A 15,707-nucleotide genomic window follows, 5' to 3' on the forward strand; every position below is an offset into this window, starting at 1 on the left:
AATGAATTGTATTTAATCCATTCAATAACCTCAACCCCACTCATGGTAATGGCCATGAATGGTCATGAAGTTGAAATGAGAATTGATGATCAAGAGTTAGAATTTGAAGTAAATTCCACTTTTCAAGTAACCTCATCTCACAACTATGATTAAAATCATTAAGACCCATGACCAATGTCATGAAGAGCCTCATAACCAAGGTCATGAAGGGCCTCCTTCATGGTGCCTCATTTACTCATGGTGCCTCATTACCGCCCTTGCCTCATGGGTCATACATACTAACAAAATAATTATATAAAAGAAATACAAAAGCTCATTTTGAAATTTAATATATTTATAATATAAATTTTAATAAAAAACCTAACAAAAGCCACCGGAATCAAAACATTCTGTAGGCAGGGAGCTATTATTCAAGTAATATCGCTTGGCTGTGGCTGACGCTGATGGAACAGCACCTACAAGTGGCGTTAAAGAACGACCTTCATCAATATATTATGATTTTTGTTGGTAGAGATCTGTCAAGCTTCTAAGCTGAGGATCAAAGTAGTGTATTTTTTGGGTTAAAGACAGGAGGTTCTCACATTTGCAACAGACGACACTTTCTTTCTTTATTTTTTTGGGAATTGGTGGTTTTTATAATAGGGGTGTGGACCATTAGGTATTGGGTAGGATTTAGGATCCAATGATGACGCAGTGCTAGGTTAAAATCAAGTAAAGGGAGGTAGCCCAAGTGCTCCCAACCATAATTATGGTTGGCCTAACTTCAGTTCTCTCTTCCAATGACAAAAAGAACGTTTTAACTTTGAATGAATGAATCTTTGTTTATACAAGTAAAATAAATAAAATAAATGTTTTGTTTCCTTTTTTCTTTCCTTGGTTGCGTTTGTTTAAAAAGGTTAGGTGAAAAATAAAAATATGTGGGCCCATGTGTAGGTGAGGGAGAAGAAAAAAAAAAAAAATTGTAAAAAAATATTAATTGTAGGTTTCATATTTTTTCACACATCATATGAGATTTAAAAAAAGTTTATGGTGAGAAAATTGAGTTACCACCTCATCAGACAAGATTTTTTAATTTTAGAAAACTCATCCCTAACTTTTTTGAGTCCAGATCCTCACCTCGTCGGGGGAGCACAGATTGCTCCCTGACGACTTCCCAACCACACAAACACGTGGGTGGGGCCCACAGGTGAAAATTTGAAGTTTTTTTTTTAAATTTTTTTCAAAAAGTATTTTTCACCTGTGAACCCCACATATTTGTGTGGTTGGGAAGCTGTCGGGGAGCAGTCTGTGCAACTTTTTCACCCTGAGCAAGCAAACAGTGTACACTTTTATGATTAAAAAATGGGTAATTTTCATCTGGACCCCCTGAGGTTTGGTCCAGGTCACTTTTAGTCCAGTTTAAGTTTCCTTTTGCTATGGCTCCCCGTGTTTTAATAAATGATTAAATAGGACAAATTTAACGCTGATTTAATAAATTGGTGATAAAAATACCCTCGTTTGAATTTTTATTTTTATTTTAATCTAATCAAATAAATACTATAAAATAAATAAATAATAAACAATCTCGATTCCCTTTGCGTTTGTCGGATACATTGTCGCGGAAAATTGGTGGCCACATTTGGGATCAACCATACCGTGATCTGATCCTCTGCTCGCCAAAGATAGCGATTTTCTCTTCGCTCGTTGGTCTCCGCTCTCAAAGTGTTACCTTTCTCATGTTTCAAGCTTGGATCGGTTGCTATTTTTCTTGGAAGTGGATCTTTTGCTTCATTCTTTAGAATCGCAGAGGTAAGAATGACAATCGGTTCTTTTGGGGTTATTGAATATATGAATATACCCATTTTTAATTTTCAATTTTTTGGTTTCGACTTTGTTTGCGGTCTTTTTCTTTTTCTTCGTCGGCTTTTTTTTCGATTTTTTCTTCTTCTATTTTAGAATGGATTCGTAGTTGCGTTCCTCTCATTCGATAGAAATCGTTTTTCTTTCTTTTGGCTTTTGACTTTCTTTATTCGTTTTTGTGCTCTTGTTTTGCTTTTTTTGGATTGTAGATCCATCGTTTTGAATTTTTTTCTCAAAGAACCGGTGAGAGTTGGTATCGCGAATAATCTTTCATCTCGATCATAATCGAATTGAAGTTTGAAATTTGTTCCTCATGATTTCCATTTTGATGTTTTTTAGGGTTTGAGAGGTTGTGATTTGAACTGAATTCAAAACGATAAGAACAAGTTATTGCTGCTAGGGTTTCCCTTCTCGCTTGAAAATTCGATGTACGAAACAAAAATAAAAAATAAAAACAAAAATTCCAACGAGGGTATTTTTGTCACCAAATTTATTAAATTACCAGTTTCTGTTAACTTGTCCTTATTTAATCATTTATTAAAACTACAGGGGAGCCATATGCAAAAGGAAACTTAAACTGGACTAAAAGTGACCTAGACCAAACCTCAGGGGTCCAGATGAAAATTACCCTTAAAAAATTTAAGAAATTTCTCACCCCATCTTTATTCTCTATTATAGCAAACAAACACAGCTGGGGTAATCAGTCTTTTCATCTTACAGTTCAGTGCAACTGGGGCAATTGGAACAGAAGGGTTGAGGGGGATCCACAAGCAAATGCCAATTTTGGGGGGTTAGGTTGCTCACGCAATCCCATCAGGTTCACACAATTCATACCGAGAATCCAGATATTGCTGTATGAAGATTTGAGTCCTCTCATCGGCATTGTTGTTGTAGCGAATAACGAATGGATCGGGGGCAACGAGAGCCAATCCTTATCTTGTTGCCTTTTCGGATCATTGGTTAGGTTTTCTTTATTGCACTTCTGAATTTACCAAAAGAAGAAAAAGAAAAAGTGAGTCTGTATATAGACGCGTTTCGTGACTCCTGAGCGGTGTGTGTGAATCAGAAAAACAAGGAAAGCAAGAAAGGTAGGTCGGTCTGAAAATGATTGAGAGCTTTCCCGATCTCTATTTGTAAAACGGAGTTAATTTGTTTTTGTAAAGCTCTTTAAAGCAGCTAATATTGCCCAAATCGAGTTATCCTCGGGTTTTGATTGTTATCTGAAACTAAGCTGGAGCCAGGTAGGAAACCCAATAATGAACTAAAACCAGATTCTTTCAGTCTTCAAAAAAAAATCCAGGAACCGTTCTTTTGGATCTCCCTTTTTTTTTCTTATTTCATTTGATTTCTTAGTGCTCTTTCAGAATTTCTGCATTGCATATTGTCAAGATTCTTCAGGTTTTTGATTGTTATCTGAAACCTAGGTAGGAAACCCAATAATGAACTAAAACCAGATTCTCTCAGTCTTCAAAAAATCCAGGAACCGTTCTTTTGGATTTTCCCTGTTTTTTTCATCTTTTTATTTGGTTTCTTTGTTGCTCTGTTTCTCTTAACCTTCGTTTCTCCATGGCTGAAGCTGCTTTCTCTAACCTGTCTGATGATGTTGTTCTCAACATCCTTCTCAAGCTTGAAGATGACCCACGAAACTGGGCTCGACTCGCTTGCGTCTGCACTAAATTCTCAACCCTCGTTCGCGACGTTTGTTGGAAGAACAAATGCTCGCAAACAATCCCTTCCATAGTCTCCGATCTCCTCTCGTCTTCTTGTAGTTCATCGTCCGAACCTCCAGGAGGATGGTCTTCTCTCCACAAGCTGTCTGTTTGCTGCCCTGGCCTTCTTCGCGCAGGTGTTCTTTTGGAGAATTCGGATTTTGGGCTCGAGCGTGAGCTTGGTCCAGATGAAAATTACCTTTCTACGGGTATTAACTGCACTCGCATCAGCGAACCTTGTCCAACTTCCATTGCTTCCTGTTCTTCTTCTTCTTCAGTAAGCGCCACCCCCGCTAATCCTGATCACGTATGGTCGCTCTTCGATGATCTTTACTTTGACACCCTCTACGATTTATCCGAAACTCAGGACAAGCCCACACCTTCCGCGCAGATCGATGGTGTCATGGTTAAGGTAGGTCGTGATTATTCTATTGCCAAGAGGAGGAGGAGGATGAATTGCAGGTCAATCAAGACTCACTTAGCTTCTGGGGTTTGGAATTTGAGTCGGGAACAAGGGAACAAACTGCTTGCCAGCCGCTTCAGAGGCGATTGCCTCTATATTTGTGATTGGCCCGGTTGTGTCCACACGGAACAGAAGCGTAAGTACATGCTCTTTAGGGGTATCTTCAAAGATTTCAAGCGATCCAGGGTTTGGAGGACGATTAACGATGGTAATCGCAGCAAGATTCCTTTGGATTGTGCCTTCTGCTCTTGTAAGGAGACTTGGGATCTGCATTCTGCTTTCTGTTTGAGGCGTGTTTTCGGATACCATGATGATGGTGAACCTGTTGTTCGAGCTTATGTTTGTGAGAATGGACATGTATCGGGGGCATGGACAGAGCGACCAATGTTCAATTAACACTGTCAAAACTGGTCTTCATTTGTAGCTATTCTCATGAATTCATGTTGTCATTTCCCTTCCTTTATGATCGTCAGGAGTGCAGAATTGGAGAGCATTGACTTTCATTGATATATTTGGTAAAATGTAGTCTTGACCTCTGCAAACTTTTTGTTTGTTAATGCTTGTGGTATGATGGAAATTTAATGGTTTATTAGAATTGGCTATGCATTTTAATATTTGATTCTTATTTTGAATTTGATGTTCAAAGTTTGTTTGGATTTGGACTTGGGATTGATATTCCAGATGTTATAACATTGCTTGCAATTTGGTGTTCTCGTTTGGTTTGTGAAGTAATATGATTTGGTAGATGAAGGTGAACTTCAGGTGAGAAAGAAAAATGAACATAACCTGTCCTCGTAGAAGTTAAAGAGAGAATGTTTGATTGCTACCTAGCACACATATAACCTGGCATACTAGTTAAAAGGAAATGTTTGACTGCTTTGTAGTACAAATATAACCTGGTGTTTTGATTTCATGCTAGTAATGGTTTTAAAAAATAGAACTTGAGTTGCAGATGTTATAATTTTCCGGCTTAAAGAGTTCTGTAATCCTTTAATGTTTATTTATACAATGAGAAGCAGATGAATTTTTTGGGAATCCTCCAAGATCAGCTTGTTCTTTCTTCTCTGACAGATGGTCAAAATTTTATTGGTTTCCTGTGGGATGAGAAAGTATATAGTAGAGACTAGTATGAAGTAAAGGTTATCGATTTAATTTATTGACCAAGGGTTACTTTCAGTGCCTCAAGCTCTTTAGCCCTTGAATTCATGGAATATATGACTACTGCTCCATTAGGTTCTTTAAATCTGTAGGTAGTCTAGCTACCAAGGTACATGTGATCAAATTTGTGGTCTCTTAGAGATGCTTTACTGACTCTCGTTTTGTTCCAGGAATCTTATTTTGGGTTACTTGTGGCATCTGGAAAGGATTGTGTGACAAGGGTGCTGTCTTTTTGTTTGAAATCCCAAGTGTGTATGACTTTCTTTTGTATGTTGTAATTTGTAAAGCTATAGAATTTTTGAGGCTGGGAATTGACCCTTACCATCTATCACAGTGGTATGCAGTGGTCCAGTGAGGTCCTACATCATGGTATTACAGTACATTTCAGTTATTGGGACAAATAATGGATAAGGCAATTCTGAATGCTTTGGGGCATGAAAAATGTTTGTTGGTTGATTAGACTTCATTTCATTTGAAGTAGGTGATCTTGGGTGGGTTTTTCCTTACACGAAAGAAGAAGTCACCGATGTTTATTTTAGTGGATTTTTGTGCTGTTCCCTTAAGCATCTTGACATATTTATCATGCTATAAAGGAGGTGGAATAGGATTGTCATTTGACGTATTATGATAGATGGCGCTGAATGTTTTACTGTTAAGAAATGCCATGTGCATAAACTTAGGATAGCAAGCATGAGGATGTTGAGTTGAATATGTGGTAAAACTAAGAGGGATGAAATGATGAATGACCATATGAAAGCTGAGTTGGAAGTAATTTTGATACATGATTAGCTTTGAGAGAGTTGTTTGAGGTGACATTACCATGTTGAACTTGGGATGCCAATTCGGAGGAGTGATTTGATTTAGATGAAAGCCATAAAAAAAAGCTAGGGTAGGCCTATAAGAAGTCTAGAAGAAGTGGTGAGACATGCATAGGTTAGGCATCATATCGTGTAATTGTTGGGATTGAGTGTCTTGTATTATGTGGGTCCATATAATTAGGGTTTTGGTTGTATTTGTAGTTGAAATAGGGTTTTGGGTAAGTACCAGTAGTTGGTTAAAATTATAATTATATTGAAATTACGGATTTTAGGTTTCCCTATAAATAGTCTCTGTGGGATAACCTAGGAAACATGTCAAGCAAAGGATAGCACTTTGTGAGGGGTGAGATTTTTTGGAAATAGTGGAATTTTTTTTCTCTCTTTGGTGGACGTAGGCAGGGTTTTGCCGAACCACATTAAATTCTTGTGTTTTTTTGCATGCGTTTTTTCTTTTTTCGTGTTTGTGCATCCGTATCCCCAACAAGTCGTATCAGAGCAAGGTTCGGTGGATCGTCGCTGGAGGTGTGAGAAGATTAGAGGAAAGGTGCAAGGAGAACGAAGAAGCTTCAACGGATTGATCGAAGGTACGATTCTCTAGTTTTGGGGATCGTGAATTTTTTTATTCTTGTGATTGTTCGGATCGGAGTCTATGTTAAGGATAAAATTGGTCATTCTGTACATTCCGGTCTAAACTCATGATTGCACGATCCGACCAGGCTTGTTACTTAATATGGCTCGACCATACGGTTCATGGTAGGACCGACCACAACGTCAAGCGTATCCGACCTTCATGTTTAGGGAACCTGACAAAGATAAACTCCTATCATCTATCAACTTGATGGAAAGACAAGTTAGGTAAAGAACTCTTCGTAGAGTTACTTTCCTAGAACAACTCATCTTAGAGTCATATTCCAAATCTAACTCTACTATCTTACACTAAAACTACACGGTGTCAAAACTATAAATCTGTAAACAGTCCATTCTAGCAGAAGGATAACGCCATGATTGGTGCTGCATTTGCTGTTGGGCATCTTCTACTCCCTGATGTGGTAAGCAGGAGGAGGGTGAGGATGATATCAATTCTCATCATACTCAATGCTGCTATGCTCTCTTCTACATGTTGTTTGATCTTTATTGGGTTGGGGTCTTAGGGGGGGGGGGGGGTTGGGAGATGGGAACTAAAAAAAATCATGGGTTGGATGAATGATGAGTCTCACCACTGGAGCAGAGCCAAAGAATTTGCTTTATCAATATACCTAGTTAATGGCTAAAATGGATGAATAATGAGGATTTAATATCAAGGATCAACAGTTCAGATTAAGGGTGGTACATTTAAGAGGTGAGTTTAGGATCCAATTGCTACATTATACTGTTATCTGTAGTTGTTACTTCAGCAGGTTTTTATTCGTTATAAGATGGAAAGTTATTCACTTTAAAGTCTTTTCTTTCATGTCAGTTTTGAATTATTTCTACTTTAGCAGGTTTATTTCATGTCATAAGGTGGGAAAAATCTCCCCTTATGTCTTTTTATCATGTTTGTGTCTGGTCTGTATAATGTATGCCATAGGATATAAATCCTTCCCTTTAATCTGTATCATTTTAATAGTAAATTATTTACAATTTTTACTTTAGCATGTTGATTGTCTGCGTAAGTATGAATATGATGGCTTGTAGAAATAGAAATAGAACCATATAGAATATAAACGAAAACTCAATCAAGAACTCTATTGTTATCACCATGTTATTTGGTAGGGAACCTTCTGCAATCACATTTTCACCTGCTAAGGCTCCAATTTCCTTTACTCTTTTCTTTTTTCGATTGAAGAGTATTAGGTTGAGACTAACTTCTGTGAACAATATTTCCTGTTTGAAGCTATGACCCCTGCTAGTCACGAGAAAAATATTGCCACATTGGCTTTCCAAGAATCATTGTGTGGATGGTTGTAGGAATTGATTTACTTATTGTGGATCATGTAATTTCTTGGCCACAGTGGTTCATATTCATTGTTAACATAGACCTACCTGGTGGTTTTTAATTCAAAACCTTGACCCCTCATAATATTAGCAATACCTCTGTTTTAATCTCTCCCTTTTAGTCCCAATGTGCCATTCCTGGGCTTTGACCTTTGTCTGCAGGTGATTTTTTTGCTATTTGATGATGTTTTCCAGAAAATTGACAAGGTTTCCAGAAATTGACAACCTTTGCAACCATTCATGGTCTTCGTCTCTCTAGAATTGGTTACATGATAACTAAACATGTTTAAATTCTTTGTGGGGAACAATTAGGTTGGTCTCTGTTTTAGGTGTGGATCATCAATAGGACCTCTTAATCTGCACTGGTTGGATTTGACCAGTATTGTCTTAAAATTTTCATCATCCAGATTCATGGACCTGAGGGCTTTGTAGTAGAATGATGAACCTGACTATCTTGTGCAAAGCGTTTATTCACAAAAAAGGAAGGAAACTTTTGAGTTCCATATCATTAGCCCTCAATGTAGACAGGGATGACAATGAGAAGAACATTATAAAACTACTGAAGCATGGTAAGATATTCAACATTTTTTAATAGAAAAAATTAGACTAGTGGGCTTTAGACTTTAGTCATGTGATGAACCGTCTGACAAATTTTTTTGCTTCACATTGAGGATTTTGGTTTTTAAGCTGAGTAGAGGGGCTTGCGCTTTGATATGAGAGGAGGGGAGAGCATTGTTGAGAATTGAAGGATCTTAAATCTCTTTGGGACAGAGGCAAAATGTTAAGGTTAGGGTTTAAGCACGAGGTTGTTTAAAGTATTACACCCTGAGTATTTAGATTGGAATATCAAGACCGTTACTTCCAGTTAGTATTTATAGAACCACACTGAGTTCTATTGGTAATTGTTTCCCACAAAGGTCCGTTATACCATTAGATCCATTATACCATTAGATCGTAACTAATCTGATGGTCCATATTAAAACATAAGTTAGGTATGACTCAAATACCTAAAAAATAAGGTGGGTATAACTTGAGTAAGTCAACATAAGTTGGGTATGACTCAAATACCTCAACAATATCCTCCTATGTTCTACATATGGCTCAATACAGAATCATTCATAACTTTCCAAAATTGAATAATATCCAATTAAATTCAAATGAATACTTTAAACAAGAATCATTAGTTTTAGAATAAAATTTAAACAAAATAAAAACAAATTAAGGTTCTACATAGACTATTTAATTTGTATGGACAATAATAGTTCTTTGTAACCTTGAACGATTTTACCCATCAAGTAAGTTATCCTCTTCGATCTTCAGATTAAGATGCTCTCCTCTATTTTCGTCATTTTCTGTAAATTATCAATGAATTTCATAAGAATATGAATCCAATCATTTAAACAATATATATATACAAGTATCTAGTTCTAAGAACTTAGTGCATTTTCACATAATGACTGAAAAAACATTTGCATTCTCATCAAGTTTCTATACAATAAAAAAATTTAAATGGTTTTTTTTTTACACATGTTTCTATTTGGAATGGTATAATTATCTTGTCTAACATAGTTGTCAATTGTAACATCAAAGATTCAAAATTGGAATGACGAATCTTTCTTTGGAAGACATATCATCAGATGTGGAATATTATAAAGATAATAATAACATCATTGAAACATATTAGCAATTTCTATTTTTCTTGTTTGGAATAATAAGGTAATCTAGCTTCATATAAAGGTTGTTACATAATCAATGTGGAATGACTTCACAAAGCTTTATACTCCACAATCTTACCAAATTATCTGAAATATGTACATTGTCATGAATGCTAACAATGGCTAGATTGTATTCGAAATAATTCAAAATAAATAGAATTTTGAATTAAGACCTAACTATATGGTCTTTATCCCCATTTCCCCCACAATTTTGAATGTTCGATCTTTGTCTAATCTCTTTGTAAGGGCATCTGCCATGTTCTTCTTTAATCTCACATCAATCAAAGAGATCACTCATTGTTCAATAAGATAATTCAACACGGTTTGTCTAAGCATAATTTGTCTTCTCTTACTATTATAGAGTGAGTTCTTGGCTATCACTATCGTTGCTTGATTATCACAAAACAAACTTAAAGATGTTATGTTCAAGTTAACTAGTGGAATATCCAGGATCAAATCTCTTATTCATTTTGCCTCATCTCTGCCTGAGGTTAGAGTATATAATTCTAATTCCATAGAGCTCAAAGCAATGCAAGTCTGTCTCTTAGATTTCCACACAACAACTGCTCCACCTGGTGTAAAAATATAACCACTAGTGGATTTGTTGTTTCCTATATCTGAGCACAATGATGCATCAGAATATCCTTCCAACATTGAAGGATGTCTAGTATAGTGAAGGTTATAGTTTGTAGTACCCTTAAGATATCTCATTAACCTTTCGAGGGCAGTCCAGTGTTTTGTACTAGGATTAAATGTGAAGTGACTCAGTATGCCTAATGTATAGGCTATGTTTGACCTAGTGCAACTCATTGCATACATGAGACTACCAATCAGTTTAGAATATTCTGACTGATTCACAGCTTTACCATTATTTGGTACAAGCTTTTTGTTATAATCATATGGTGTCGCATCCACTGTATATTCATCTAGAAGATAGTTTTTCGATATAACTAGATTGGCTAAGGGTAATTCATTACCCAGAAAAACTTACTTTCATGTCAAGAATGACGTCTACCACACCAAGATCCGTCATGTCAAATTCTTTAGGTAAAGTTTTTTTTGATGTCACTCATTACAAAATGATCAAAACCAAGAATCAACATGTCGTCTACATACAAACAAATAATTAAAACCTTCTTCAACACAGACTTATAGTAAATGCATTTACCATAGTTACTTGTTTGAAACTCAAAGCTCCTTACTGTTTTGTCAAATTTTTGATGCCATAATTTAAGTGCTTGTTTAAGACCATATAAAGATTTGTTTAGTTTACAAACTTTATGTTCGAGACCTTTCCTGATATACCCTTCAGGCTGGTTCATGTAAATTTCTTCAGTTAGGTCTCCATTGAGAAAGACTATTTTTACATCCATTTGATGCACAACATAGTGCTCAATAGATACCAAAGCAAGAAGAATTCTAATCGTGGCTAGATGGCAAGTCGATGAGTAGATATCAAAATAATCCACCCCACTAACTTGAGTATAGCCCTTAGCTACTAAACGTGCTTTATACTGAGCTACAAATCCATCAAGATTTAGTTTATTCTTTAATACCCATTTTCAACCTACACACTTGTCAGTTGTCACCTTTAGGTAAATTAATTAAAGTCCATGTGTTATTTTGTTGTAGAGAGTGCATCTCACCATCAATTGCCTCTGTCCATAGTAAAGAATCCCTAGATCTCATTGTTTCCTTATAGGTAGATGGACCATTCTTTAAATGGCAGGTTACATAGTCCTCACCAAAATCTTTGAGTATTCTATCTCTTTTGGAAGTACGCCTAGATTCTGATTCAAAGATTAAACTGGGATTAGTGTCAAAAGTAATTGGTTCAGATTCTATAATCGATTCCGCAACCATTTCTGCTAGATTTGGTAAAGTCATGCCTTGATTTCGAAGAAACTCATCTTCAAAGAACACCTGCATCCCTAGATTATATCACCACATTGGTTGATAGATCCAAGAACCGATCTGTAGCACCATTTTCTACACATCCTAGGTATATACAAATGTTTGTTCCATGTCCAACCTTTGGTCTTGGCCGGGGACAACGAAATATCGCATTCCGTTCCCCCCATTGATTTCCCCATTTTTTGAATATTTTAACCAATAATTTTGGTAAATTTGATACTTATCCTAATCGTGTAAATATGTGGTTTTGAATTATTTCTAAAATTATTCCATTTAATTCTCTTACCTAGTCACTTTATATATTACCTTATGAGGCCTACATCATTAGGACATAATTGGCGTTATCAAATCACTCAAGTTCTTTTATAAGATTCATTAATTTTAAATTGTTTCCATATTATTTCTGTATCACTCTTCCCTAATCACATTTGGCTGTTGCTTTGATAATTTAAATTATTTCTTAATAATATTTCCATTTAAATCTCGCCTAGCTCTTTAATGTGTTCCTTCTGCCCTAAATCATTCGGCTTGTTGGAGATTGGCGTTCTATTACAAAATATCTTCATAATGTAAATTGTTTCCATAAATTATTTCATGTATATATTCTTCCCTAACCCCATTTGGCATGTTGCTTTTGAGAACTAGATCACTAGATATAGTTGGTAAGTTGCTCATTAATCTTGATGATTTTGCTATAAAGTTTTCTATTTATAGTTATTCTATATGTTTTCTTCCAAATTACATTTAATACATTAATTATTGGTCTTGAATCATTGTGATAAATTGGTAAGTTGTGATACAATCGAGAAAATCTCCTAAAAGTGCAGTAGTATAAAATCACACACAAAAATAAAAATAATTTTTTTATCGCTATCGCGATATCTCGGTTCGCATTCGCCGATTTCTCGGCGATATCGGAATATCGTTCCCCCGGTTCGTTTCGCGGGGCTGTCCGATTTTCGGTGTTCTTTCCTTGATCCTAGGTATATACAAATGTTTGTTCCATGTCCAACCTTTGGTCTTTTTGGGTTTTGTATCATTACATAAGCAGTACAACCCTAGGTTTTTAAGATCGAGGTCAATTCTACAAGGATGTTTATGCCATAGTTCATATGGAGTCTCAGTCAATTTTGAGTGTGGTAACCTATTTAGAATGTGATTTACAGTTAATGCTACTTCTCCCCAATAACAGGAAGACATGCCAACAGTCAACAACATGGAGTTCAACATTTCTGTTAACGTCCTGTTTTTACGTTCAGCTATGCCATTTGATTGAGGGTGAGTAAGGTGCATTAGTTTAAAAAATTATACCCTCAGAGGCACAAAATGTTTTGAACTCTGTCAAAGAATATTCACCTCCTCTATCACTTTTAAGTCATTTAATTTTCAAATTTAACTGATTTTCAACTCTACTCTTAAAAATTTTGAATTTTTCAAATGTTTCATCTTTTGCTTTTAACAGATAAATATGACAATATCTAGAGAAATCGTCTATAAAAGTAATTAAATACTTCCGTCCTCCTCGAGTTGTAAAATTCTTAAAATCACAAAGATTAGAATGTATTAATTCTAAAAGTTGTGTGCTTCTAGAAACTTGACAAAAATGTTTTCTAGTGATTTCTGTTTGGGCACACTTCACATCTGTTAAAAACATTAGATGTATCTAATGATATGTTATAAAATTTTGAAAACTAGATCATCTTCCTATAGTTCACATGTCCCAATCTACAATGCAATGTATTATGATCAATTAAGCTTGAACTAGTATGGTTTATGGTCTCATGTCCTAAACTTAGTCTATACATACCATTAAATAGATAAGCATGTCCAAAGTAGTGAGGGTTAACAGATAAAGTTACACTATCACTATGAAAAGAAATACACATACCAACATTGCATAAAAGACTAAGTGAAATTAAATTCTGTTCTAAATTAAGAACTATTTTGACATCTTTTAAAGTTAGTCTCTCACCTGAAGATAGAATTAGATTTGCAGTTCCTCCCTGAGTTACCATGGCTGATGCTCCATTTGCAACTGTTACAGTCTCTGAAACCTCAACGCCAACGCTGTCAGTCAGCAAGTTCTTATTGTGGCAAACGATGACATTTAGCTCCTGAGTCCAACCACCAATCTGAAGAAGTACTGGTCTTGACCTCTTTTGTGCCCACTATGGCTGCAAAGTGTCTAAGCTCAGTGTTATCAATCATCGTGTTGACTTCTTTCTTTTTAGTGTGTCCATCACTCCTTTTTGGTAGTCTACAGTCAACCGCATAGTGTCCCCATTTTTCACAGTTGTGGCACTTGCCCTTCTTCTTGTTTAAGATAGTCTTTTTGGCCTCCAACTTTATGGGTTCACTTTTGTGTGATTTGGTTTGCTTAGAATTATGCTTGTGATGAGTGACCATATTTGCAGCAGATTTTTGTCTATTCACCATTTCCAAGTTGTTTCTAATTCTATTATCATCTTCAATTCGTATGAACCATTTGAGATCATCCAGCTCCACTTGTACCTTTTTCTTATACATCTCAGTCTTAAATGAGTGCCAGGTCGATGGTAATTTATAAATAATTGTCCCAACAAGAAATTGATCACAAACATTTATTTTTTCTGTGACTAGTTTGGATCTTAAGTTTTCAAGATCTGTAACTTGAGGGAATATTTCTTCGTCTTCAACAAATTTGAAGTCCATGAATTTGTCTACTAGACGAGTTTTGGAAAATTCTTCTTCCTTCTTATATTCAGCATTCAGGTTGTCCCATATTTCTTTAACACTGCTATAAGTTTCTGCAAGTCTATCTGACAGGACATTCAACAAATAGTCTTTGCAGAAATCTTCATCTTTTGTCCGTTGTAATTTATCAATATTCTCAACAGTATCTTCAAAAGATGTTTGTACAGTATAAAATACATTTAGAAACTTCAATCCAAATTGTGTCTTTCTTTTCCAGGCATTAAACTCTGATTCATTAAAGGTCTGTAGTTTGATCATATCAATTCGAATAACACCCATTATGATCCTGGATATAAAAAGTAATTAAAAGAATATACAACTAATAAATAATTCAATTGCACACTCAAATTAAATTAGAAGAATAACAAAAAAAACTGTTGATATAGCAATTATTGAGGGTATTTTAGTAGTCAGTACCAACGGTTGTCATTTCGGTTCCACCAAAGACAGAGTTGTAGTAATCGTTACTTTCTTTTTTAATGATGGTAAACAACATCAATGACTATTAAAATATCAATATTTAAGAACAAACCAATAGAAATTATATATGGAAAGTAACCGAATAACAAAATAAGCATAATTCACTTTTTTATAAAGGTCATCATGATAGCTTTCTTCAAAGTTTGAAAAATAATAAACTTATATAAAAAAAAAAAAAAAATAATAAACTCAATTGATGAAAGAAAAGTTGATGACTTCCTTCGATTTTTAATAAACAAATCTACCACATATTGCTTTGATTTTAAAAAACTCTATTTTTTGGTAAAGACTCTGTATGCTTCTGACAGAAAAAGAGGACATCAACGTTAAAGTATTCGTCCTCCTTAATTGATGACGTCTGATCAATTTGATAACCATTCAAATTTAGATAAATCGGACTAAATCGTACAATAATACCTGAGTTTCAAGTTTATTTTTGGATTGCTTTACCGCTTGTATTCCAACTGTAATTTCTATGCATACGATTTATTGCTTACCAATCCCAAGAAAAGAGCAGTAAATTTATCTCAACTATATTATTCTTCAAAACAAAATTAATAAAAAAATAGGAAACAACTTACTTGAATGGAAGAGTTATTCACGGATTAACGGATTCGCAGATAATTTCGAGCAGTGTTCAATCACCTTTTGACTTTATCGAACAAAAGCTTATGTAGAAAGATAACTAATGCTTTAAAATTGTTAGAGTTAGGGTTTAAGCACGAGGTTGCTTAAACCGTTACACCCTGAGTATCTAGATTAGAATACCCAGACTGTTGCTTCCAGCTAATATTTATAAAACCACACTGAGTTCTATTGGTAATTGGACTCTCCCACAAAGATCTATCACACTGTTAGATCGTAATTAATTTGATAACTCATATTAAAATATAAGTTGGGTATA

The 15,707-nt window shown here is 35.2% G+C and overlaps 2 protein-coding genes across 2 annotated transcripts; one reads left to right on the plus strand and one right to left on the minus strand.

Annotated features, from left to right (window-relative positions):
* Window positions 1-2,580: 2,580 nt before the first annotated feature.
* Window positions 2,581-4,568, plus strand: EID1 (F-box family protein). The gene has a single exon (XM_089153640.1). The coding sequence runs from the start codon at window positions 3,406-3,408 to the stop codon at window positions 4,405-4,407; it is 1,002 nt and encodes a 333-aa protein (XP_089009766.1). The 5' UTR covers window positions 2,581-3,405; the 3' UTR covers window positions 4,408-4,568.
* A 4,677-nt stretch (window positions 4,569-9,245) lies between these two features.
* Window positions 9,246-14,602, minus strand: LOC149019672 (uncharacterized). Its single transcript, XM_089154117.1, has 3 exons — window positions 13,735-14,602; window positions 13,563-13,637; window positions 9,246-9,313 (listed from the first exon to the last, which is right to left on the minus strand). Exons 1-3 carry the CDS (start codon window positions 14,600-14,602, stop codon window positions 9,246-9,248), a joined length of 1,011 nt encoding a protein of 336 aa, XP_089010243.1.
* Window positions 14,603-15,707: the final 1,105 nt, after the last annotated feature.

This window comes from Hakea prostrata, chromosome 4 (assembly GCF_041222555.1).
Source record: "Hakea prostrata isolate BN-2017 chromosome 4, UWA_Hpros_2, whole genome shotgun sequence".
NCBI classification, from domain to species: domain Eukaryota; kingdom Viridiplantae; phylum Streptophyta; class Magnoliopsida; order Proteales; family Proteaceae; genus Hakea; species Hakea prostrata.